Genomic DNA, 26,784 nt, shown 5'->3' with positions numbered 1-26,784 from the left:
ACAATACCTCTTTTAAGTTTCTTCTTTTCTTTTCTCTTTCACTCATTCACTGCACCTGAAAAAGCTGTTGGATAGTAGTTTAATAAATGATGGGTGGCATTATCAAAACAAGAAAGTGCGTATAAAAACCCTCTTACCAGATTTCTCTGTCAATCAAAATCCCGAGTATTTCAGCCGCGTTTCAGACTTTCCGTCCGCATGAAAAACACTGAGAAAAGTGATTCCACGCGGCTCGGCTCACTAAAACCAAAGCCGAATAATAAAAACAAATAGAAAAAAATAGAAAAGCGGTTGGCAATAATTTCTTCACACCACCCTTGTAGGATAATTCGCTCCACTGGTCACATTAAAGAGGAGCGAATTATCCTACAGGGGTGCGAATTTATTAAAGTCCAAAAACCAGAAATCGATGAAAATCGAGTAGATGAAACCAACCCAACTCCTTTCGCATGCGTATAAATGCTTACAACCTAACACCTTCCTATTTTTCCTTATAAATTTCATTTTCTCTTTGCTTTGTAGCTTTCCTGTTTTTTCTCCTCTAAAATTTTGCAGAGGAGGAACTAACGGGAGCTTCCCAAAGAATATCTCTCTCTCTCTCTCTCTCTCTCTTTTAATCGGCGTACAGAGAAAAAAAAGCGAAAGACTCTCTCAAATTCTTCTCTTTCGCCATGATTTCGTTGAATGGAAGCAGCTTTCTGGTAATATATATAAAAAGAAGAGAAACAAAACCCAAAAAAAAAAAAAATCTCTTTTTTTTCTTCGTGAAGTGGGTCGTTGTTTTTGACATTGGAAATCCACAGAATTAGAGAAACAAAACCCCAAAAAAAAATCTCTTTTTTTTTTTCTCATTCGTGAAGTGGGTCGTTGTTTTTGACATTGGAAATCCACAGAATTGAGATTTTTCTTCTGTTAGAATAATTAAGAATGTAATGTGTGAATAGAAATAATAATGTGTATGTATATATTGTTGTGGTATAAAAGAGGGTGTTGGGGTTTTTGTTTTTGAAGCAGAACAAATCAAACATCAGGTTATGTGCTATTACTAGATCCTCTGATTTTCAGAGAAAGAGTGGTTTGGTGGTTTTGAATTGTTTGAGCCGAGGTGGAGAGAGGAAAATTAGGGCTTTGATGGAGAGTACTTTGAAGGAGGTGAGAGATGGGGCTTCTGTTCTTGACGTGGATGGAAAATCTGCTGTTGGTGGAGGTGTACAAGATGTGTACGGTGAAGATCAAGCCACGGAGGATCAGTTTGTCACGCCTTGGGCTGTCACTGTTGCAAGGTGAGCAAAACCCAAATTCCATTTTTGTTTGTTTGTTTGTTTGGTGCTTTTTTTATATTATTATTATTATTATTTTTTTGGAATTTTGGGTTTATTACAATTAAGCTTGTGGGTGGAGGGTTTTTTTTTGTAGGATTTTTTTTAATGTTGGTTTCATGTTTTTATATTTGATGGGGAATAAACCGATTTCTTTTTTTTTTGGTTTGTTTGGTGGTCATTTTCTGTTGTTTTATTTTTATTTTTTATTTCTAATTTTGGGTTTATGACGATTATGCTGGTGGTTGCTTTTTTTATTTATTTATTTTTCTGTTGCTTTTTGATGTTTTTGTAATTGATTAAAATAAACCCTCTTCTTTCCTTTTTGTTCCTTTTCACTTTGTTTGCGTTTGTTTGTGGTTTTGTGTTTATTTAATTGAGTGGATTTTCTTTTCCTGTTCTTTAAGTTATTTTCTTATGGCGATTCAATTGAATGGAAAATAAACCCATTTCTTATATATATATTTTTTATTTTGTTGTCCTTTCTCGTTCAAGATGTGATTTTTATTTTTTAGATTCTGTGTCCCAGATATGCTTTTTATTTCTTTTTTTTTATATAGTTGCAATGATCTGTCAGCTCTTTGATGCCATTGGTCCCTTTTTTCTTTTCTTTTTTAAAATTTATGTTTGATTTTTTTTCCGGATCCTGTGGCGTGTTCTTAGTTTCATTTGGTATCTTTTTGTGGGTTTGAATCCTAAATCATCTAGATTTGAAAATGGTTATAATTTTCTTTAATTTTTATTTATTTTGCCTTTTTTTTTTCAGATGTGTTTTAGTTTCGCTTGATATCTTTTGTGGGTTTGTTTGTCTGTTTATTTTGCTTGAGTTTTTCAGATCCAGTAATGTGTTCTTAGTTTCGATTGATATCTTTTGTGGGCTTGCATTCTTAACTCGTCTGTCTGAAAATGGTGATGAATTTTCTTCAATTTTTTGATATTTTATTTGGTTCTCATGCAATTTATTATCTGCTTGAGTTTGTTTGTCAAGGGAAATGACCAGATGTATAAACTACAGACAATCATCCACCATTATCTCCGGAAGGGGCTGTTTGGATAGATGGATATTACAATTTTGGATTATAAAATCGAGGCTTTAGCTTAAAAGTAGTGTTTGGATAGCTAAAGTCCTGGGTTTGATAATCCAGTAGCTGGATTTAAGTATAGGATCCAAGTTTTGAAATCCTCTCTCCAATCCAAAGATGAAAGGTTTTCAAGATGGGTCGATGACTCGAGATCAATGTACACTGATGTAGGGAGGAATGTTTATCATCTGAGGATCAAATCTTACTGCATAATTATGAAGACAAAAATATAATATGTCTTGATCTTGAACATGCTTGAATTCATGAATAACTGCTGTAAACTTCAATGGAGGATCGAATAAAAACGGATCCATATAAATTGCTGAAAAGTAGATGTAATATTTTTCCATTGCTATCCAATCTCTTGCGCATGTTCTGCATCATGCACTCTCAAGAATCCTTCTATTGATAATCATGTACTGAATTATGGTTTGGTTTTTACATCTATTTATTTGTATTTTCTGGTGGGTAGGTTGGTTTTCTTGTGGTTAGGTTGGAAAAAAAACAGGATGCTAGGGGCTTAACCAAACCATTCGTTTAGATTTCCTTTGCTGCTCACCCACTAAAAAATGCAGATAGTTAAAGTAGGATTACCAGGTGTTGAAACTGTACCACCTGCAGATCCTTTCAAAAATGGGCACTTGATGACTGTATGCCAAATATTGGTTTACAATTTATGCACCTGATTTCTCTCGTGTAAGGTTTATCATGGGTTTTTGATGGATGAAGTAAATACATTGTGAAAACATGTGTCATGTGTTTGACAGTTCTGGATAGTTTATTTATACATTTGTGATTCTCATATTTGTGTTTTTTTATTAACAGAATATCCTTTATGTTCCTTACAACCGAATATATATCTGGGTTTCTACCAAAATGCTGATTTTCCATCTCTACGGGAGTCATGCATCGAAATTCCAATATCTTGGTGGTATTAGACTCTGGCTGATACCAAGCAATTTCCTTTTTTTTATATACATTATTTTGAGAGGAAAATCTGGGCCAATAAATCCAAGAAATCAGTCTATAAATTGGAAATATCAGCTGAGAAACATCATCAATGATCATTTTTATTATCCCCATTGATCATTATTTATTAGTGATTTAAGGGTGATGCCTTTGTAAATTTGAAAAAAAAAAAAATTCTATCAGCCAATATGACCTATCAATTCAACATATATGGGCTGATATCACACGTTTGCAGCATATATCGCCTGAGAAAAGTTTTGGCTGATAAATTGGATTTGTGAGTTGATATAGAGATAAAGCAATATATATCTGGCCAAGATGAAAACTATGATTGGAATACTGCTAACACAGTATTGTCCCTCCAGTTTCCCTTTCCGTTGTATATGTGATGACTATGCTATTTGTCCTTGCTGATCAAGGTTGTGATTTGCGAAGACACTTTTTGTCCACGGCGTACTGGTTGTCCAATCACTGTAATTTGCTCTGTAAGCTATAAGTTTGATTATTGAGTCTTCACTATTAATCTGATTCATTTAATTTTCTTCCATTCTATAGTGGGTATTTACTATTGAGAGATCCACATCACAACAAAGGGCTTGCCTTCTCTGAAAAAGAAAGAGATGCTCACTACTTACGGGGCCTTTTACCTCCATCAGTTGTCTCTCAGGAGCTTCAGGTACCTTAATGTCTTTAATGCTTTATTTTATCTTCTACATTATCCAAACTGGCTAGATAACTGTTCTACACTCTGCTTTTCCTCTTCAGGAAAAGAAACTCATGCACAATCTCCGCCAATATCAAGTTCCATTACAAAAATACACGGCGTTGATGGATCTTCAAGTAATGGGACAAATTCATTTATTCTCTCTGTTCTTTAGTTGTTGGTTATCAAGGGAGGACTTATTTAGTAATATTAAATTATCCCTTTACAGGAGAGGAATGAAAAGCTATTCTACAAGCTTCTCATTGATCATGTGGAGGAGTTGCTTCCAATTGTATACACCCCCACTGTTGGTGAGGCTTGCCAGAAATATGGGAGCATTCTCAGGCGCCCTCAAGGTCTTTACATTAGTCTGAAAGAGAAGTACGCTCGTTACATAATGTTTTTGTCTCTATTTTGAACTTTTTGATTAGCTTTATTTTCTCATGCTTTTTACATATTATTCATGTAGCCTGAGTATTAGTTGGATTTGGCAGGGGAAAGATTCTTGAGGTACTGAAGAACTGGCCTGAAAAGCGTATTCAAGTTATTGTTGTCACCGATGGTGAACGTATTTTGGGGCTTGGAGATCTTGGTTGCCAGGTAAATATTTTTGAAACAACAGATTTATTTTCAAGTGTAAATTTGTATCAATATGTCAGCTGTCAATTCTTCGTGTTATATTTTTATTTGGTTAATGTTTCAATTTTTTTTCAAATGTTGCAGGGCATGGGAATACCAGTTGGCAAACTTGCTCTATATACAGCACTTGGAGGGCTTCGTCCTTCTGCGGTGAGCACTTAACAACCAATTTTAACTGATGCTCTATTCCATCAGATTGATCGTAGGCTGATTCCTATTTTTTTATGTTCCAATAATATGAAGAATTTCTTCAAGATTTTGGAAAGCTGAAATAGATCCCATCAATTTATTTTTTCTTTGAAGTGGTAGAATTTTACATTTGCATTGCTACTTTCAGTGCTTGCCTGTAACGATTGATGTGGGAACGAACAATGAGAAGTTATTGAAGGATGAGTTCTATATTGGGCTTAGGCAAAGGCGGGCGACTGGCAAGGTCCCATAAATCATAGCACACATAGGTCCTTCTTTGATGTTTTATAGATTCTGTTACTCTTTTTACTAAAGAGTGGTTTTATTTTTTTTTCTCATGTAGGAATATGCCGAGCTTCTTCATGAATTCATGTGTGCTGTTAAGCAGAAATATGGGGAGAAAGTCCTCATACAGGTCAGTCATCCTAACCAATGTGCCCTTATCTTTATTCCCTTTGTGTGGGTTGGAAATTACCCGACAAGGAATTTTGCTACGTTAGGACCGTTATATTACGTCCACCATTCACAAGAGTAGTGAGGCTATTTTATTCATCATTACCCTTGTTCTAATGTTTTAGCTTAATTTCACATGTAACAGTTTGAAGATTTTGCAAACCACAATGCCTTTGAGCTGCTTGCGAAATATGGCACAAGTCATCTTGTGTTCAATGATGATATACAGGTAACATGATTGGTGCTCATTGCTTTTCCAAATCACAGAGAGATTCACAGTTTGTCTATTGAAAACAATTACCAACTTAAAATTTCATTTCAAGGAATATTGCTTTCTTTTGAGAACACTTGTGTAGTTGACGGGTTATTCTGGCTTGCAGGGGACAGCATCTGTGGTCCTTGCAGGGGTTGTTGCTGCCTTGAAGTTAGTTGGCGGAACATTAGCTGAGCACACTTTCCTATTCCTTGGTGCTGGCGAGGTGAATCCCTCACCTGCATCTCTAATGTATTCTCTTTCTTCGCAGTTATTATTTTAATCGCTGTTCTCTAAGTAAAAAATTCACGCTGAAGGGGCTCGTCAAGAGCACAAAAAATGAGGGGAAGTATTGAAGGAGATCATTGCCACTTGATGCGTGTGTATTTCAGGATCTTGTACCAAGCTGCCTTCCTGATCTGAAACTCCTTCCCACCTTAAGCCTTATTGCACACACCACTAACTAACACGCCATGCGTCTATTGAGTCCTTTATTTCTGCAGAGCAAATTGTATTATTTTGGCTGACCATCTTTATATATATATACACGGGCAAAGTGTATCTGGTTGATCGACCAGATAACTTATCTGGTCTGTAGAAAGTGGGTCCCACTTTGTTTGGATGATCCAAACCATTCATTTGATGGGCCCTGACATAGATAGGGTGTGCCCATAGGATCATCCTAACCCTCCACAAATCGAAGGGTTTGGATCACCCAAACAACGTGGGACCCGCTCTGTTCTGGTCTACAGACCAGATAAGTTATCTGGTCGATCGACCAGAAACACAACCCCCCATGCGCCCCCCCCCGCGCTCACGCACACGCACACACTCACACTTATATATTTACCTAGATGCATTTTCCTTTATCTTTTTCTAAATATCAAATAATAGTGTATCCTTCTAGCACAACCAATGCTAGCACAGGTGTTATGAATTATGATCTGTAAAATTGGAAGAGAGACCCGAGTTTGAAACACATGGGTTTATTGATCCACTTAAAGAAAGACCAAACCAGTGGTTCCGGCTGACATCTGTCTTCAAATATTGAGACTTTGTTTAAGTGATGACGACATTAAGTTTAGAGTTTTGTTGTTCAAACTTAAGCTTAATCTGTCAAAAGAGCATTTATCATTCTATTTTATTTATTGCTTGATCGATGGAAAAGAGTATATCTCTATTTATCTAACTGTATTGATGTATCAGAATTTTGGGTTTTCCGAGGAAGTGTCTGACATAGATTCATCTGTGTGTTGATTCTATCATGTTACTTTCTCATTGCATTTTCTATTTAAGCAAAATGCATTTTTTTGCATGCTTTCAGGCCGGGACTGGTATAGCGGAACTCATAGCTCTTGAGATGTCAAGACAGGTATTAAGTCTATTAGCAACTTGGTATATGTTTCTTCATTTTTGGCTCTCCCGTCTTGTATAAGCCATATTGAAGTAAACCATGTTTATTCTTTTTGCAGACGGGAGCTCCATTAGAGGAGACTCGGAAGAAGATTTGGCTTGTGGACTCTAAGGTTGTAGAAAAAATGGGCAGTGAATTCCTTGCTTCTCAGAGCTGACAACCCCCTTTTGCATCGTTTACGTTTTCTTCCAATTTCTATATCAACAATTAACAAGCTATTTTTCTTCTCTAGGGATTGATTGTTAGCTCCCGCAAGGAGTCACTTCAACACTTTAAAAAGCCATGGGCTCATGATCACGAACCCATTAAGAACCTCTTAGATGCTGTCAGGGTATGAACTACACAAACTCTTAAACATGCCATTTGTACATAATTCCTGCATGGATCTGTGTTTGTCTGTTGTGCTCTATGTAGCTTTTCCATTATAAGTGGGACACCCTTTGATCAATTAAATGACCTACACACCACCTTTTTTCAAGCCCATATCGTCCTATACCCATGTCTTAAGGTATTCTGTTCACAATGTTGAGGTCACGACTTTAGGGAATCTTGACCATTGGAGAAGTATCTGTCTTTGATAAATTTGTTGTGATTAGGATGCAGTAAAATGTCAATTTTCAAAAAAAAAAAAAAAGATGCAGAATTTTGATAATGGCAGTGGTGAACTCATCTGTTATGAAACTTTAAGTAATATTATAGTGAGTGAAATATGCTGGTTTGATGGAGAATGTCTGCTATTGTAGTTTATTATGCATGCATGGGTCCAATTTTTCAACGAAATTTACAGTACTGCTGTTTCTTACTTATCATTTGCTTTCATTTCTAGTCGATCAAGCCGACAGTATTGATTGGATCATCAGGAGCAGGAAAAACTTTCACAAAGGAGGTGGTTGAGGCCATGGCCTCCTTTAATGAGGTGTGTTTGCATTTTGCCCTTTCCGACACTCTTAATGTTAGATCTTAGAAGTAGCTAATGGCCTTTTTTACAATGACACACAGAAACCCCTAATTCTTGCACTTTCGAACCCAACTTCGCAATCCGAGTGCACTGCTGAAGAAGCTTACACATGGACTAAGGTAAATATATACACCTTCCAGTGTTCCTGTCTTTCTGTAGAGATATAATAGCAGATATTTGATTATGCAAAGTAAATAATTTCATTAATTTGTTACGTATTTTTTTTCTTCCTCTTCATTTGGAATAAATAGATATATTAACATTTATTTTGTTCCTGCATCCTTCAGGGTCGTGCAATTTTTGCTAGTGGAAGCCCATTCGGTCCTGTCGAATATGATGGCAAGATTTTTGTCTCAGGCCAGGTTTGTAATTCAGTTGTTTTCTTGGGTATTTAGAAAAAGTACGTATGCAAATGAGCAGATATTTTTGTTATTAAGTCATATCTTTATGTATAATATATTTTTCTCATCTGAATTCAGGCAAATAATGCATATATTTTCCCGGGACTCGGTTTGGGTTTGGTGATGTCAGGGGCGATCCGTGTTCATGATGACATGCTTCTGGCGGCCTGTAAGTATACAGATCAAAACGAAGGGAATTCTTAGGATACTTCTAAAAATATATAATCAATCAAAAAATGAAACACAAATTGTCAACCAATGATGCCAATTTTGCAAGTTGGACACCCATTTGCAAGTCTTTGACCGGTCGTTGGCATTTCAATCTGGTGTTTCTCTTGTTGTTTGTTAAGGTTCTAGCATTGCCAATTATAATCCCAAATACTGGGGAGCATAAAAAGTGTTCTACTAGTTTTACAGTGTCGCTGTCTATGGTTGTTGCACAACCTTGTACAAGTTTGAAACATTACTACAGCTTCCTTGCTTGTTTAGAAAATAATCAACATAACCATGTAGTTCTGAAATAGTCATTGAAGGAACTCAAAGATGCACTTAAACTGGGGATGGGTTTTTGTTACTATTTTACTTGCCCAGTTTATTGGATTTGGGCCGTTCTCCCTGGCTAATTGTAGTAGAGAGGATTTTGTAGTTTGAAGGTGGGACCAATTGTGGTTTTGTGCTAAATGTCACAAAAATGAGAATCTGAATATGGTACTCACTGCCCTATGTTAACAGTGGCTATTTTACTAGATATCATACCCTTGATTGAAATGGCATGAATGAGGTTAATTTGTAATTTAATGGGTGGGGCCATTTCTGAAATACACTGTAAAAATATTCAAGTACAAATTTTGTATTTGATGAGATGGGGTGTTTTTACAAAATAAATAGGGTTGCAAACCTTAAGGCCACAGATTGTAGTAGAATGTGCACTAGGATTCAGATATACCAGACTTGTTAAATTTAAGTAACAGTTTAGATATTTATTTGGATGGCAAAGCAAGGAAACTTTTGGCAGTATAAACTATTGTTACACTTTAGATTATACAAAACAATTTCTTAATATTTTCTCTTTGTTTCTTTTCTGGAAATAGCGGAGGCATTGGCCGAACAGGTGACACAGGAGAACTATGATAAAGGGTTGATTTTTCCGCCCTTCACAAATATCAGAAAAATATCAGCCCACATTGCTGCTAAGGTGGCTGCTAAAGCATATGAACTTGGTGAGTTCTTCCTAAAGATTCAAAATAAAAATAAAAATGAAGAATTCTTTCTCAAAAAGGGATTTTGATCTCTCTTTCACATATGCACACACTCAATGCAGTCTTGCTTGAATGGGATAATTGTTCATGACTTTGTTTATTTTTACTTAATTTGCTTTGGGTGAAATATAGGTTTGGCTTCACATCTCCCTCAACCAGAGAATTTGGTGAAATATGCCGAGAGTTGCATGTACAGCCCGCTCTACCGTAGCTACCGATAAGTATACTCAGAAACGTCCTGCAATTTTGTAGCTTTGCAGGTCGTTGTGTTGCAGTTCTTAGTTTTGTGTTCCATTGTTCAAGGATTCATAGGTATATTTGGTTTAAGAAATTGGGATGCTTTTGTCTTAAGATGCATGGAGGGTTAGTGGTGGCTCAAGGTTCATGGGAAAATTATGTTAAATTCTATGTACGTTTCATAGTCATTGGTGGCTCCAGGTTTAGGAGAAATTGTGTCAACTTCTATATATTTTTCATATTCAATAAAGTCTCATTCAATAAAGTCTCTCAAGTGCTTTGATTGTTTGATTTGCCACCAAATCAAATCTGTATCTCACACCATTTGTTCTCTTTCTACCATCAATGTGAGTTGTATGATTCATGTACAAGTGGGGGCCTCTTGTCTATGATTTATGACATTTTTTCTGAGGCCTTGCTCTGGATGGCACACACAAAAGTTATGTTCATTAGCCATTCTCGGCCGAACCTTTGTGCCTTTTTATGTGGAAGGTGAAAAAATGGAAAATAAAAATAAAAATTTGGAGTAAGGCATTCGGCAAACCTAACTCATATCCTCGCAGTTCTTCCAATCCCAAATTTCCTGTGCTACTAAAATGCTGAAACATTATATGATTCTAAGCATACAATTTGTGGACATTGTATGAATTGTTATAGAATAAGAAATAGCTGTCTACATTCATGAAGAAAATCTCCACAATTCAATGCATGTTAGGATAAATTGATGGGTAGCATTTTGGTACACTAGCCATCCTTGGCTAGGCCTAGCACATTGCTCATATTTTCGAGGGAAAATATTGAAAATGCCGCCATGCATCATATATGAACACCTATTGAAGGCGTTTGGATATAGATTTCTATAGCTCTCTGTCCCATCAGGTTGTGAAATGTTTTGCTAGGGACAATTGAGGAAGACATTTCACGGCTGGGCAGTTGCATGCGAGAGCAGCCATCTCAATAAGAAAAAAATCTGAGCCTGTGTGGCTGCTCTCAAATGCAACACCCCAGCCACAAAATGCCTTCTGCGATTGTCCCTATTCCCTAGCAAATCCCTTAGCTTAAAACATATGCCTCGGAGAACAGTAAAACGTCTAGTAATGGAGATTTCTTTGGCGATAATCCAGACCATACATCTATGATCGTCCATCTACAATCACTGAAGAAATCAACTTCTTAAGGGTCACAACTCCCCTTCCAATTAAGGTGCGAATGTACCAATAATCAAGCCGATCATAAGGCGGTCTAGAAATGAAAACGAAGCGGCAAACAAAATACCCAAATCACTTCTGGTATAAGAATGGCCGAAGGAATTACTAACATGACCATTATAGTCCAAAAAAGAGCATTATACATAGGTTGGTTGGGCGACAAATTGGATGCCCAGTGGACTTATTGTAAGGAATTTAACCGGGTAGAACTCACTCCTAAAAGCTAGCCATTAGAGGGAGGGTACCCATTCCCTTATAACCTATCCCCATCTATTTCACTTATCCAATGTGGGAATACTAGTTTTTTTTTGCGTGGAACCCCAACATTTATGACTTCTGACACTGAGTGAGTATCCTGAATAGCATTGCTCAATTATCTAAATTTTTCATTGTTAGTAGACGAGTTGTTCAAAATAAGCCATTAACGGCTTACTGCTTAGACAGCCTCAGCAGATTATAAGCCAAGAAGGCCATGACCAAAGCACTTTAAGGTATACGTGGATGGCCATCGTATTGACATCAAAAGGATGAGCAATGGATTTGATTGTTAAGGTCAATCCTGTATATTCCATGTTACATGGGTACGTAATCCAAGTCCACGGAGGTGCAAGGCAAATCCAACAATTGGCGGAATATGCAGAGCAATACTGAATGATCAAATCTCATAATCAAAACTAGATAAACAATCAAATTTAAAGGTCTGCTGCTAAATCAATTGACCAACCCAGACTACAATGAATAGTGAAATAAATTACACTGAATAAAGTCTAATTATGTCCCTAACAAGTAACTCCAAACATAAAGCCTAGTGTTCAATCTTCTCACTCCCTGTTCCCGTAAGACAAGGATCACCTACTGCTCGGCATGCTCGGGATCTGTAAACAAGTGTTATAATAAAATGAGCTAACAACACTGAGTAAATAGACATGTTTTATAACAGGTAATTCAACATGTATAATCATCAATATAAACTTTTGAGAGTCATCACATGTATCAAAGAAAATTAATCTCATTGGTATTTGTTAGGGGTAAAATCGGTACATCCGGCACCGAACCTCAAACCCCTTCTCCATTACTCAACTTGGTCGACACAATCCCTACAACAACGCTCGGTAATGAACTTTGATTAGACCTCCTTGATACTTCTTCCTTGGACGGTACTGAGCTAGACAGGGAGCTAAACGCAATCGCGGAGATCTCGCCCCCTAAACGGGAAATCCGAACGGCCGATACGCCTAAGGCGCGACTTTCGAATTTGAAACATCCCGCCTAAATCTCCATCCTTTATATTCGCCCGTAACCATCGGAAACCGTATCTCCACGTGTTTATTTGCTAGCTATCAAGCCCCACGTGGATTGAATCAAGGATATGATTGATGTTTTCATATGTCTCCACGATCTGATTCTCCCACCATCACGCCCCACGTAGGAGAAATCAAAGGCACGATTGATATCTCCAAGATCATGGATCTCCACCCCTATAAAAAGAGGACTTCGCACTCAAGCAAAGGGATCGAAAAAAAGAAACCTCTCTTCTTCTCGGGTCTGGTAACCTGATTAAGGTCTCTCCCATTCGCCGTCCATTGTCTGTGATTGCCCATTTCTGACTTGAGTGTCGAAGTGGCCGTCCGGAGCCACAACTCCGGGCCCGCTGACGCTTTTTCTGTGATCGCAGGATTATAATTTCTGCGAAGCTAGTTCGTGCAATCAGATTTTGGGCGTCATCAGATTGGCGCCATCCGTGGGACACGACATGCCTAAGTCGAAAGCTACCTCCCAACTCAACGGTGGAATGGTTACGAGAAGCCAAGCTAGCCAATGAGACCATGAACCGCTAGAAGAGATGGAGGAGATGGTCACCTCCGGCGACACTCCAGTGACAATGACCGCCTTCAATCAACTCACGCATCAAATTGGAAGTGTTGCGATCACCCTACAACAAGTACTCCAAAGGATCCCTCTCCAACCGGCGGCACCATCTCCATCTGTGAATGCGCCGAGCGAAAGGCTTCGCCCCCTCGAGATTCCAGATGGGCAAGGATCCTCGGAAGGATGAAACCCTCGGAGTCAGAGACCCCTTCATCGTCAACAAAGGTCTGCTTTCATCACCAGCCCACCACTCGACCATCGCCTTGATGTTCGGTATCGAAGGGGTGACAACTCAAGAATGGAACCAACAAACCTTACCCAGCAAAATGAGGGCCAGGTACCTCAGCAAATAAGGAGCCCAGCGAAAAATGTCCAAGTAGGAGAAAACCCAGCCGTTATGGCTGAACTCCAGCGCCAAATAAAAGAACTTCAACAGCAAATGAAGGCATCGTGTGATCCGAACCTCCTAGCAGAATGGGATAGCGAGATTGCTTCTCCGTTCACTCCAAGAGTCGCCAACGCCGTCGTTACCACAAACTCGGACATGCCTCGGTTGGATCTCTACGATAGGTCATCGGACCCTCTTGAGATTCTCCATCAGAAATGCTTCTGACACGACGATGTGCAAAGCTTTTTCCACCTACCTGAAGAAAGATGCTAGCAACTGGTTCAGTTGATTGCGGCCCAACTCCATCGATTCGTTCCACGAACTTGGAAAGGAGTTCATCGCTTACTTCATCAACAGTCAGCCCCGAAAGAAACCAGCCGATGCTCTCCTAACTCTGCGACAGGGAAATGACGAAACTCTGCGGAGATTTATCGGTCGGTTCCGAATGGAACTCCACCAAATTAGCAAGCCGAACTTCGATATGGTTTACGTAGCGCTCCGCCATGCCATCCGAGATAGAGACATGAAAGTCGCGTTAAACGTGAATCCTCCCCACGATATCCAAGACCTCATGGCTACGGCAGACAGGTACATCAATAATGAAGAATCATTTGCCATGGAAAGGGACAAATCCAAGACCTCATGGCTACGCCGTGGTAGTTCGACTTAACATCGCCAACTGTAGCATGGGACGAATCTTGGTAGACACAGGGATCTCAGTCAATGTCCTCCATCAGAACGCCTTTGCTGAAATGGGCATCAGCAACGATAGGCTGGAGCCTGTTAACTGGTCCATCTTTGGATTCTCCGGAGGGGAAGTCAAGGTACGCGGCAAAATCAAACCCCCCGTAACATTCGGCACCCATCCAAACCCGCGAACCATAATGCAAACCTTCGTGATAGTTCATGTCCCTTCCTCCTACAACGGGATCATTGGGAGGCTAGCTTTAAATGAATTGGGGGCAGTGGTCTCCACTGCCCATTTGAAAATAAAGTTTCCTACCAAACTCGGCGTCGGAGAGGTTATTGGAGATCAAGAGAAAGCCTGCGAATGCTACGCCGCCCTGTTGAAAAAGAAAAAGGCTGCCAAAGAAACCTTCTCCATTAGCGGTACTGACCCACAGGTTGAAATAAAGCAAGGAGAACCGGTCGAAGAACTCACAAAAGTTCCTCTGTTCACCGGTACCGAAGATCAAACCGTCCAAATAGGTTCTCTCCTGTCAGGTAAGCTTAGAACCGAACTTGTCAATTTCTTAAAAGCTAACTCGGATGTCTTCGCCTGGTCCGCCTCCAACATGCAGGGGATCCCCTCAGACGTTGCGGTCCATAAACTAAATGTGGACCCAAGCTCCAAACCAGTCAAACAGAAAAAAAGAAGCTTCGCCACCGAAAGACAAAAGTACATCAGAGAAGAAATAGATAAGCTTCTAGACGCCAAGTTCGTTAGAGAAATTCGTTATCCGGAATGGCTCGCCAACGTAGTAATGGTTAAAAAATCCAATGGCAAGTGGCAAATTTGCATTAATTTCACAGACCTCAACAAAGCATGCCCCAAAGATTGTTACTCGCTACCGAGGATCGATCACCTCATCGACTCCACCGTTGGACATGAGATGTTGAGTTTCATGGATGCCTTTTCCGGATACAACCAGATTCAGATGTACGGTCCTGATATTCCGAATACCTCATTCGTCACCGACCAAGGATTGTTTTGTTACGAAGTCATGCCATTCGGCCTCAAGAACGCAGGCGCCACATATCAGCGTCTGGTCAACAAAATATTTGCCGAGCAAATCGGGAGGAACATGGAAGTATACGTTGATGACATGCTCATCAAAAGCCTCAAAGCGCCGGACCACATTGCCGATCTTGAAGAAGCATTCACTGTACTCCGACGAAACCGAATGAAGCTGAACCTCGCCAAATGCGCTTTCGGGGTTACCTCCGGAAAGTTCCTAGGCTTCATGGTTAGTCAGCGAGGAATTGAGGCCAATCCCGAAAAAATCAAGGCGCTTTTAGAAATGACGGCACCCAAAGAAGTCAGAGATGTGCAGAGGCTCACTGGCAGAATTGCAGCCCTCAGTAGATTTATGTCTAAATCTGCTGAGAGATGTCTACCCTTCTTCAAGATCCTCCGAGCTGTGAAAGATTTCCAATGGACATAAGAGTGTCAAGCTGCCTTTGATCAGCTAAAAGCATACCTCCAAGAGCTCCCTCTGCTCTCCAAGCCAGTACCGGGGGAGAGCTTGTATTTGTACCTAGCAGTTGGACCTTCCGCAGTAAGTTCGGTACTTGTTCGGCAGGAAGGAAAAACGGAGCAACCTATTTACTATGTTAGTATAGTGCTCCATGACACAGAAGTTTGATATCAAGAAATTGAAAAATTCGCCTTCGCTGTCGTTATATCAGCAAGAAAACTCCGTCCGTATTTCAAGGCCCATCCTGTCACCATACTCACCGACCAACCTCTCCGGAAGATATTGCAAAAGCCCGACACCTCCGGACGGCTGATTAATTGGGCGGTCGAATTGGGTGAATTCGACATCCAAATAAAACCCCGTCCAGCAATCAAATCTCAGTCGCTGGTAGATTTTATCGTAGAGTGCACGGGGCCAAAAGAGGAGTCAGAAGAATCGAACCTCACAGCCGAAGAGTCGACCCCGAACCAGCAAAATCAGAATCCACTATGGATGTTATATGTGGACGGCTCCTCTAATGCTGGGGGCAACGGTGCCGGCCTAGTCATCACGGGGCCGGACAATTTTATTGCTGAGTACGCTCTGCGCTTGAATTTCAAAGCATCTAACAACGAGGCGGAGTATGAAGCCCTAATCGTGGGAATAGCTCTCGCTGTCGAATTACAAGTCAACCGAATCAGAGTCCACAGTGATTCTCAGTTGGTAGTCAACCAAGTGAACGACTTTAGATAGGCTAAAGAGGAGCGGATGATCAAATACCTAGAAAAGGTAAGAAGAGAAATCTCCGTCTTCGAAGAATTTCAAATAGTACAAATCCCCCGAACCTTGAATGCCCGCGCCGATGCTCTTTCCAAGATGGCCTCCTCCGGGATGTTCGAACAGGGAAACATCTACGCCGAGATCCTCCCTCAGCCTAGCATTGAAAGAGAAGAAGTCTTACAACTCATCGAGCAACCTAGCTGGATGGACCCCATAATACAATATTTAAAAGACGGTATCTTGCCCCCGAACAGAAAAGAAGTGTGACGCCTAGCAGCAAAGGCCGCCCATTATATTCTCGACGGACAAAAACTATATAAATGCTCATTTTCTTGGCCCTTGTTGAAATGCCTCCAACCTTCCGCCGCGGAGCTCGCCATGAGAGAAGTCCATGAAGGAATCTGTGGCGACCACTCGGGCGGGAAGGTATTGGCTCACAAGATCCTCCGCTGAGGCTTTTTCTGGCTTACCCTCCAGCAAGACGCTTCTGATTTTGTCAGAAAGTGTGAACAATGCCAGAAGTTCGCTACCGTGCCCCGTCTCCCCACAGTTCCCTACAAGCCCATTTCCAATCCAGTCCCGTTTGCAATGTGGGGAATGGATTTGTTAGGACCTTTTCCTAACTCAACCAGGGGACACCGAATGATGTATGTCGCCATCGACTATTTCACCAAATGGGTCGAGTTCAAGGCAATAAAGAAGACTACTTCTAAAGAAACAGAAAACTTCTTTTATCACGACATCATATGCAGGTTCGGCATTCCACGGATCCTCGTGACCGACAATGGAACCCAATTTGCATGCCGAAGGTTCAAAGACTTTTGTGGAAAACTCGCTATCGATCAACGATTCGCCTCAGTGGGTCATCCGCAAGCTAATGGACAGGTAGAAGTAACTAATCGAACTCTTCTGCAAGGATTAAAGAAACGCGCTGAGAGCGCTCGAGGCTCGTGGGCAGAAGAGCTACCAAATCTCCTTTGGGCCTATCGAACCACTCCTAGAACCGCGATGGGAGAGTCGCCATTCAGCCTCGCCTTTGGAGTAGATGCGGTGATACCTGTTGAGATTGGAGCCCATTCCCCGAGGCTCAAAGCATACAATGAAAGGACCAATCCTAACCACCTAAGGAGCAGCCTCGACCTCATTGAAGAAGCTAGAGAAAAGGCTCGAGTCAGGATAGCAGCGTACCAACACAGGGTCGCCCGATACTACGATTCCAAAATAAAGGAAAGAGCGGTGAGGATGGGCGACTTGGTACTACGATGGTCCGAAATCTCCGACCCTCGCAGTTCCGGAAAGTTGGCTCCCACTTGGGAAGGGCCCTACCGTGTTTCATGAACCCTCCAGCCAGGGTCATACCAATTGGAAGACTTGGGGGGCAACCCCATCCCCCGTACTTGGCACCTTTCGAACTTGAAGAAATTCTACCCATAGGTAAAAATGTAACTCAATTCTATCTTTTCATTTACTTTCAATAAATCTGCGTGTTTGTTCTTTGTCTTTGTGATATTATAGACATATAAACAAATCCCACAAAGTAATGAAGTCTCCTTTGCGGTTATTCATCTCCGAAAATGGTTGCTCCCTAAGCATTTAACAAATCTCCACGTCGAGCGAGCTACGAACGAAGGATAAAAGGTGTGACCCATAAACCGACGCCCCACGAGGCCTGGTAGAGCGTCCATCTACTTAAAAGGTGTGACCCATAAACTGACGCCCCAAGAGGCTCGGTAGAGCGTCCATCTACTTGAAAAGTGTGACCCATAAACCGATGCCCCAAGAGGCTCGGTGGAGCGTCCATCTACTTGAAAGGTGTGACCCATAACCGATGCCCCAAGAGGCTCGGTAGAGCGTCCATTTACTTGAAAGGTGTGACCCATAACCGATGCCCCAAGAGGCTCGGTAGAGCGTCCATCTACTTGAAATGTGTGACCCATAAGCCGATGCCCCAAGAGGCTCGGTAGAGCGTCCATCTACTTGAAAGGTGTGACCCATAACCGATGCCCCAAGAGGCTCGGTAGAGCGTCCATCTACTTAAAAGGTGTGACCCCTAAACCGACGCCCCAAGAGGCTCGGTAGAGCGTCCATCTACTCAAAAGGTACGCCCTACAAAACAACGCCCTAGGAGGCTCGGTAAAGAGTCTATCCACTTCAAGAGAAAGTTAAGCATTCTACGAGGATCGATAAAAAATCGTCACCGCCAATGAAAGGTAAAAGTGTTCTAACTGCATCTCCAAGAAAAGTGTGAGTATCTTAAAATACATCGCCAAAGTCATTTCGAAGGACAAACCCCTTCTATCCACAACAAAATAAAGTTAAGTTTTCTACAGAACCAGATCATAAGAGGCAAAGATAAAATTTCAAGGGACCTGTCCCTGGGTTTCCTTCTCCAAACCTTCCTCGGTAGAAGGCACCACAATACTAGGAACCGATGATTCTATTCCAAGAGACGTAACCGCCAGGTTTGCCTCATTGACTTCGGTCGCCTCAGAATCCTCTCCCTCGGAAAGCTCAGTCCCCGGTGGTCCCTCCAGTCTTTCGATGAGAAAAGTAGAATCTATGGCCTTGATTTGGTTTCGACAGTCCATGAAACCTTTCGCCTCAAACTCTAGAACGTGAAGCGCCATATCTGTTTGATACTCCTGAGATTGGCGGAAGTCGGAGATCGCCTGGGACCGAACTTCTTCCTCTCGCTCAACGACCTTGTCCCTCACCTTCTCCAGTTCAGCACGAACCTCCTTTTCACGAACAAGTTCGTCTTTGATCTTTTGGAGCTCAGCCTCGGCATTTGCCCGAACGTTCGCCAAGGAATCCCCCAAACACCTTCTTGTCATTTGCACGAGCCTCCACTTGATTCTTCACCTCCTTGGATGCGTGAGCATAAAGAGAGTGATACCTTTCCATGCGCCGTGAGGCATGAGAGCAAATATCTGACAGCTACAGGCGGAGAGAGAAAAAGTGAATGTTTGCAGGAACCGAAGGATATTCGAAAAAGTAAAGTTAAAATACGCACCTTCTTTGCCACATCGACCATGTCCGGGCCTATGGCGGAGTGCGAACTTCTCTCCAATTCTGCCAAGTCTTTCGGTAGAACACTCGTCATCGCCATTTCCACGGCCACCCTCGGGTTGCGAAAGGTGGAATTTTCAATACCCACTTTCCAGCCAGGGTTAAAATAAGATCCTTGTTGGGTCGACTGATCTTTCGGAAGAGTCCCCGGCTTGAAATAAGCCTGAGTTCCCTCGCAACCTTCGACGAGCAAAAACTCCTTGCCCACAACTTGGTCTTTACCCTTACCCTCCCCTTCGATCGACTTACCTTTTTTCATGGGGCTCTTCTCCAGTATTTCTGTCTGCCGCTTGCTAAGCACGGATTTCTCCGGAGATGCGGCACCAGTGGTCCCCGCAGCCAGGACCGACCCTTTGCCGGCCTTGGCTGCCTGGCGCTTCACGGCTCTGTCTTGTTTTTGCCGAGCCACTTCCTCGGCCTTCAATCTCCTCGCCTCCTCCAATGCCGAGGCGAAAATATTAGCGCCCGAACCTTGTGCCTCCATTTCTGCGATAAAATCAGAAAATCAGTCACAACATAATGGAAGGAAAACGAGCAGAAATACGAAAAGGAAGATCGGAGAAGGGAATCACCAGACTGACTCTTGTTAGCACTTGTTTCATATTCTTCCCCTTCGCTCTGAGCTTCGTCCTCCAGTCTATCACGACGTTGCTCAAACCAAACTTCACCAGTACATGTTCGGATTTGAAATTCCGAACATTGAACCTCTCCTTCCCTACATCTACACCCCTACCCATGACATCGTTGACAATTAACTGACTCAAAGTCCCTAGAGAAAACTTCAACCCCATTCTATCCCCGTTAGGCTCTCTCCAATCAAAGGGGAATCGCCACCCGGCTGTTTGAGGCGGCTTTACAAAAAAGAACTCGTTCTTCCACCGTTTAATGGAAGAGGGAGCTCCACCCATAATCATCAGCGTCCGCTGCTGAGACGTTGATGAGACACGTCTACCCAATCCCCTTTCATCTTTATGAGGAAATAATTCCTGATAACATCCAATGATAGAGGGGCCCTCACCATTTTACTTTTCACTATGTACGCCAGGAGACCCCTCCACCCATTTGGAAAAATCTGGGACGGTGCCAAACCAGAAAAATAAAAAAATTCTATCAGAATCGGGTGGAGAGGGAAGTGGACACCCGCTTCGATAACCTCCTTATAGAAGGCTGTCTCTCCCTTCACATTACTACTACACGCCCGTTCATCAAGGCTGGGAAGCCGGATCTCATAATCGCCCGGAATGTGATACTTCTCCCGCAGATGATCAAGGTCCGAAGGTTGAACGATACCTATCGAACTCATGGCAACTTCAGGACGATATGCTGCACCATGAGACAACCGAGGCTTACGAAATTCCACAGATTCCTGAGCCACAACTCTAGTCTGGACGTCCATCGGTGCCGACAGCGAATTGCTCCTATCCTCTCTTAAAGCGGCAATTACCGGTGCGTCACTCGGTGTCAGCTCCGCCACACATACAGGTTTAACTGGAAGAATCGGATCCACCTCTTTTCTTGGTCGTGGCGCTATCCTCTTCATTGATCCTCCGCTCCGCACAACCGTCGTGCCACCACCAACCTTTCTGATCTTAGTTATCAGCCTTACCTTCGACGGCCGCCCCAAATCACTCATCGCTTCTATCTCCGATGGTCGCCCCGACATGCTCTCCACTTCCATCTCCGACGAGACTTGAGGAGAAGGGGATGTTTCCTCCATTCCCACAAGCTCAATCGACTGATTTTGTGAATCCGTGTTCTCCGACATTACTACTTTAAAGAAACGAAAGGAAAAGTCTGGGTTGAGAAACGCACCGGTGAGATTGGAGGAAGAAAACCGTGAAATTCGCCGGAGAAGACGAGTCAGCGCCTCGAAAGAAAGAAAAAATCAAGCCAAGAAGGAACTCAACGCCCTCCAAATCTCCGGTTAACGCGAAAGAACGAAGCTATATGAGAGATTCTAATGGAAAAGGGAAGTGAACCGCTGGAGAAAGGAACTCGCCGGAGCAGAGAATGAAAAGAGAGAAAAAGATAAAAGGGTAGAAAAAAGAAAAATGGGCGGGCTTTTATAGGTCCACGCGCAAGAAAACTCAAAAGTCACGTCGCTCTGACGTTATGCGACACGTGGCGCCCCATAACACTCGCACAGTTACTAAAGTCATTAATGTGCCGTTTCGTCATTATTATTCAAAGTGCCGAACCACCGTTTCCCGAAAAGCCACGGCTATTACACGTGTCTCCTCGGAGTGCCCCTCAGAAGGAATACTCCGGTACCGAGTATCTCTAAATAAAGGTTATGACACGTGTCTGCAACAAGGTTATTGTGGTACCCAGATCCCGCGAGAGGGGTGTGGGGCGCGAGCCGCCGCTCTCTCTCTCTTGGTCTCTCGTATCCACGCGATTGGCGTGTGCATTTAATTATTGATTTGAATTAATCTTTCCTGTGAACTTGGGATCACTAAGGCAATCCGAATTCCACACGAAAGAGACTGACAGAGTCGCCACCTAGATGTGGGATCTAGGACCCGTAATTAACCAGAAATCTAGACTCGCTACCTGGTTACGAGAATGGAAGGTATGGGGAGTTATCCGCCACATGCACCATTCCTGCCCGATAATCGGTCTTCGATTCCAAAAGCTAATTCTTTTAAATTTATTTTAAATGGCTCATTCAACTCTATGTTAATGTGCGAACTAAGTGACATGCATCCTATGATCTAATTTCAATGTGAATCCTAAATGTGTATCTTGATTTATTAATTTGTCTGGATTCAATCTATGTGAAAGTTCTCCTAAAATTCTAATTTCATGGAAAGTCCTAAGTGATTTGATTAAGCATTTACAAGAAAATTAATATACAAAACACCACAATTTGTTTGTGGTGCCGACTCGCGGGTGGTATGCCATCAGACATCCAAGCTGCCTACGTACCCAAGCCTCACTGGGATCAGAGTCGACGTAGTTCGGTGCACCTAAGCTAAGTTACATATGCCTAACTCAACTAAGACACCGACCTAGACGGGATTGACTGTTTCAACAGTTTTAGGAGAAGTTATTTAATTCAAGTTGAAGATTTTATTATCTTAGGATTTCATCTAAGATGCTATATGATTCTCATCTAAATGCAAATGGTCCCTTAGACTAATGCAGGTTTGCCTTACATCCTAGTTTACTAGGCTTGTCCTAGGGAAAGATTGGGTGACTAGTGTAACTAGACCTATGGCACGGTTGCTATACATAGCAAGCGTCCGTGATGAGGCCGGACTCCTAACTCTAGGACTCCCTAAAACTTAGGACACGACACGACACCGGTGTTCCTAAATTGGGCTCTAAGGGTCCTTACGACGGAAACCGTGATCCAACGGTTCTGAAAGACACAAGACAAATCGATTTAAATTCTCGAGGTTAGTGAAAAAAGGGATGGAAGAGATGATGAAATAGTGTGAGGGAATGAGAAAGATAGAGAAAGGTGCGACTGAACTTGGGAGTGCCAAATTGCCTACGTACCCCGCGATGGGGATCAAGCCACACGTAGTTCCGCTGGGGAGGTTGCTTGGATTTTGGAAAACAGGATTGGTATTTGGATCAGGAATCGGGTTTGTATTTGAGCATTGGACTTGAGATTCAGAAACATTGATTTAGCAATGGGATTTTGGAATTGGGAATTTGCATCAAAGAATTGAGCATACAGGAATCATCAAGGGTTTGAATTTTGGGAATTCAAAATGGGCGGGCTTATGAGATTCGGCCAAATGGATTCAAACATGCGACTCAGATTGTGTTGGGATATGACTTGGTTAGGCAAAAGGGAGGAAGTTCTATTAGGTGTAAAAGGGCATTAGTAGAATAGGGGAATGACTCGGTTGTGACATGGAAGGCCGCAACTTGGTCGAATGCGACTCGGTTGCATTGGGATGGGTTGATTAAGGAATTGGATTGAGTCAACTAAGGGGAGAGTCCAATTAGTTAAAGAGGTTGAGCATACTCGACTAGAGAGTTGGGTCAACTCGACTAGGGAGGTTGGCTAGAGTTGACTCAGTTGAGCTGGGTTGGGATCCCACTTGGTTGGATTGTATTGGGGCGATTTGACTTAAGCTGCAGGTGGCCTGGCTGGGTTAGATTTAATGTAACCAAATTTATGGATAAATGGTGTGCCTCAGTGAGTGGACAAAGGTATGGCTTGGGTTGATGTGTGGCTATGGTTATAGGGTTTAAGGCTTATGGGTATGGGGTTTAGTGAGTCGGGTCTAAGTTAGGAGCAAACCCGAGACTAGCCATGGTCTAACCAGGAGGAAGCAGGGTACAAACCAGGGTGCGGACCAGGGTGCGAATCAGTAGGGAACCAGGGTGCAACCAGCATCGAACCTGGGTGCAACCAGCAGCGAACCTGGGTGCAACCAGGGTCTAACCAGAGGCTAACCAGGGGGAAAACAGACCCTACATGCTTCCTAACATGGTTTTTCTTTTAAAGTAAAAGATATGCATGAAAACAGACCCTACATAGAATTGAAATAAATGCCTACCTCTTTGGAAACCCACTTTGTGTTTGATTTTTCTTTGATGGTAATTCCTTGAAGATGATTCCTTGCTTGATAATGACTGCTTTTGATATATATCACCCAACGTATAAAATCACCCGATCCGGCAAGGATGGCCGAACCCTTGAAGAGATGAGGGAGAGGGATGAATTTTCTAAGAGAGGGGTTCTTTTTCTTCTTTTCTCTTGGATGGTGGGATGAGAGGGTATTTATAGGAGAATGGGATAGGAGGTTAGGTGAGGTTAGGTGAGGTTAGGTAAGGTTAGGTGAGGTTAGGTGGTTAGGTGAGGTTAGGTGAGGTTAGGTGAGGTTTGGATGGTTAGGATGAGAGGAGAGGTTAGGTGAGGTTAGGTGAGGTTTGGATGGTTAGGATGAGAGGAGAGGTTAGGTGGTTTTGGATGGTTAGACCCAGGTCAAGATCTGCCATTGATCTAACGATTTACGGAAATCGGGTCTCGGAATGGAATCAGGGTTCGGGCTATGAAGTGACCCTATCTTATTTTGTCCCGATTGATGATCCGTAAAGTCAGATCAAGATATTAATGACCTAAAACATATATTAGGTTATTGTTGGTTAAAGTAAAGCAAAATGTGGGTGTCTACAGATGCCCCTCTTTGGTAGAGACGACGTAGTCATCGAATACCAAAGTTAAAATGACAGAACCATTTTGCGTAACTTTAATCGACAAAGGAACCCCCTAAACACAATGCAACCTAATATAATGCAAGACCTTAGATGAAATCCTAGAATTGGAATGCAATAAAACAAACCCGCTGCGGTGCCGCTGGCAACGAGAGAAATGGGATACCATTTTCAAATGGATTTTCGGAGGGAAAGGAATATCGCTTTTGAACAGCTTCAGAGGAAATGAGACGTCATTTTCAAATGGTCTCAGAGAGAATAATGGATGACTTTTGAAAGATTCTTAATGAAAATGCAGCATCATTTTTGAATGGGCTTGGGCAAGATAAAATACCGTATTTATACGGATTCCAAGGAAATGAGACATCATAGTTGTATGATGTTCAAAGGGTATAAGAGATCATTGTTATATGGACTTGAAGAGAATGAAATACCGTATTTGTACGGATTCCAAGGAAATGAGACATCATAGTTGTATGATGTTCAAAGGGGATAAGAGACCATAGTTGTATGGACTCGAAGAGAATGAAATACCGTATTTGTACGGATTCCAAGGAAATGAGACATCATAGTTGTATGATGTTCAAAGGGTATAAGAGACCATAGTTGTATGGACTCGAAGAGAATGAAATACCGTATTTGTACGGATTCCAAGGAAATGAGACATCATAGTTGTATGATGTTCAAAGGGTATAAGAGACCATAGTTGTATGGACTCGAAGAGAATGAAATACCGTATTTGTACGGATTCCAAGGAAATGAGACATCATAGTTGTATGATGTTCAAAGGGTATAAGAGACCATAGTTGTATGGACTCGAAGAGAATGAAATACCGTATTTGTAAGGATTCCAAGGAAATGAGACATCATAGTTGTATGATGTTCAAAGGGGATAAGAGACCATAGTTGTATGGACTTGAAGAGAATGAAATACCGTATTTGTACGGATTCCAAGGAAATGAGACATCATAGTTGTATGATGTTCAAAGGGGATAAGAGACCATAGTTGTATGGACTCGAAGAGAATGAAATACCGTATTTGTACGGATTCCAAGGAAATGAGACATCATAGTTGTATGATGTTCAAAGGGTATAAGAGACCATAGTTGTATGGACTCGAAGAGAATGAAATACCGTATTTGTAAGGATTCCAAGGAAATGAGACATCATAGTTGTATGATGTTCAAAGGGGATAAGAGACCATAGTTGTATGGACTCGAAGAGAATGAAATACCGTATTTGTACGGATTCCAAGGAAATGAGACATCATAGATGTATGATGTTCAAAGAGGATAAGAGACCATAGTTGTATGGACTCGAAGAAAAGAGGCACCGTTCACAAACGGGCTCAAGGAGAAGACAAGACCATTCACAAATGGACTCGAGAAATGAGGCACCATTCACAAACGGGCTCAAGGAGGACGATACCATTCACAAATGGATTCGAGAAAAGAGGCGCCATTCACAAATGGGCTCAAGGATAAGACAAGACCATTCACAAATGGACTCGAGAAATGAGGCACCATTCACAAACGGGCTCAAGGAGAAGACGAGACCATTCACAAATGGATTCGAGAAATGAGGCACCGTTCACAAACGGGCTCAAGGAGAAGACAAGACCATTCACAAATGGACTCGAGAAATGAGGCACCGTTCACAAACGGGCTCAAAGAGGACACGAGACCATTCACAAATGGACTCAGAAAATGAGGCACCGTTCACAAACGGGCTCAAGGAGAAGATGAGACCATTCACAAATGGACTCAGAGAATGAGACACCGTTCACAAACGGGTTCAAGGAGAAGACGAGACCATTCACAAATGGACTTGAGAAATGAGGCCCCGTTCACAAACGGGCTCGAAGAATTTAGAGATTTTTTATGAACTTGAATTTGACGTAGGATTGGATTTTTTTTAATTTTTTTTTTTAATTAAGGATTTGGATTTGATAAATTTTTTTATTTTTGGAAAATGAGGTACCGTCCGCAAACGGGCTCAAGGAGAAGATGAGACCATTCACAAATGGCCTCGAGAACAGAGGCACCGTTCACAAACGGGCTCAAAGAGGACATTAGAGCATTCACAAATGGACTCAGAGAATGAGAAACCTGTTCACAAACGGGTTCAAGGAGAAGACGAGACCATTCACAAATGGACTCGAGAAATGAGGCACCTTTCACAAAAGGGCTCAAAGAGGACATGAGATTTTTCATGAACTTGAATTTGACGTAAGATTGGA

At 41.9% G+C, this 26,784-nt stretch overlaps 2 protein-coding genes across 3 annotated transcripts; one reads left to right on the top strand and one right to left on the bottom strand.

Annotated features, from left to right (window-relative positions):
• Positions 1–484: 484 nt before the first annotated feature.
• On the top strand, positions 485–10,141 carry LOC143845425 (NADP-dependent malic enzyme). Of its 2 annotated transcripts, none has more exons than XM_077353757.1 (20): positions 485–701; positions 1,012–1,283; positions 3,926–4,046; positions 4,136–4,210; positions 4,303–4,454; positions 4,568–4,673; positions 4,797–4,862; positions 5,050–5,145; positions 5,245–5,316; positions 5,500–5,583; positions 5,735–5,833; positions 6,932–6,979; positions 7,080–7,133; positions 7,254–7,352; positions 7,848–7,937; positions 8,021–8,098; positions 8,267–8,341; positions 8,459–8,549; positions 9,472–9,600; positions 9,772–10,141. In XM_077353757.1, the coding sequence occupies exons 1-20, from the start codon at positions 672–674 to the stop codon at positions 9,858–9,860; spliced, it is 1,926 nt and encodes a 641-aa protein (XP_077209872.1). In that variant the 5' UTR covers positions 485–671; the 3' UTR covers positions 9,861–10,141. The 2 variants fall into 2 exon arrangements, with proteins under 2 accessions (XP_077209872.1, XP_077209873.1); XM_077353758.1 differs by having other exon boundaries at positions 486–701; positions 1,015–1,283.
• An 8,371-nt stretch (positions 10,142–18,512) lies between these two features.
• LOC143846635 (uncharacterized) lies at positions 18,513–22,425 on the bottom strand. The gene is made up of 3 exons (XM_077355128.1): positions 19,940–22,425; positions 19,312–19,853; positions 18,513–19,235 (listed from the first exon to the last, which is right to left on the bottom strand). Exons 2-3 carry the CDS (start codon positions 19,849–19,851, stop codon positions 19,074–19,076), a joined length of 702 nt encoding a protein of 233 aa, XP_077211243.1. The 5' UTR covers positions 19,852–19,853; positions 19,940–22,425; the 3' UTR covers positions 18,513–19,073.
• Positions 22,426–26,784: the final 4,359 nt, after the last annotated feature.

This window comes from Tasmannia lanceolata, unplaced genomic scaffold (assembly GCF_043159265.1).
Source record: "Tasmannia lanceolata isolate RefF3 unplaced genomic scaffold, GAP_Taslan_0.1 ptg000015l, whole genome shotgun sequence".
NCBI lineage: Eukaryota > Viridiplantae > Streptophyta > Magnoliopsida > Canellales > Winteraceae > Tasmannia > Tasmannia lanceolata.
Note: the sequence above shows the minus strand (reverse complement) of the source record. Positions and strands in the feature narration are given on the sequence as shown.

Coding starts and splice junctions, on each gene's coding strand:
- LOC143846635 (XM_077355128.1), bottom strand. CDS start 19,851: ATGGAGGCACAAGGTTCGGGCGCTAATATTTTCGCCTCGGCATTGGAG. Junction 19,236..19,311: donor TGGTCGATGTGGCAAAGAAG/GTGCGTATTTTA, acceptor CTCCGCCTGTAG/CTGTCAGATATTTGCTCTCA.
- LOC143845425 (XM_077353757.1), top strand. CDS start 672: ATGATTTCGTTGAATGGAAGCAGCTTTCTG. Junction 702..1,011: donor TGAATGGAAGCAGCTTTCTG/GTAATATATATA, acceptor TTGTTTTTGAAG/CAGAACAAATCAAACATCAG. Junction 7,938..8,020: donor CCATGGCCTCCTTTAATGAG/GTGTGTTTGCAT, acceptor AATGACACACAG/AAACCCCTAATTCTTGCACT.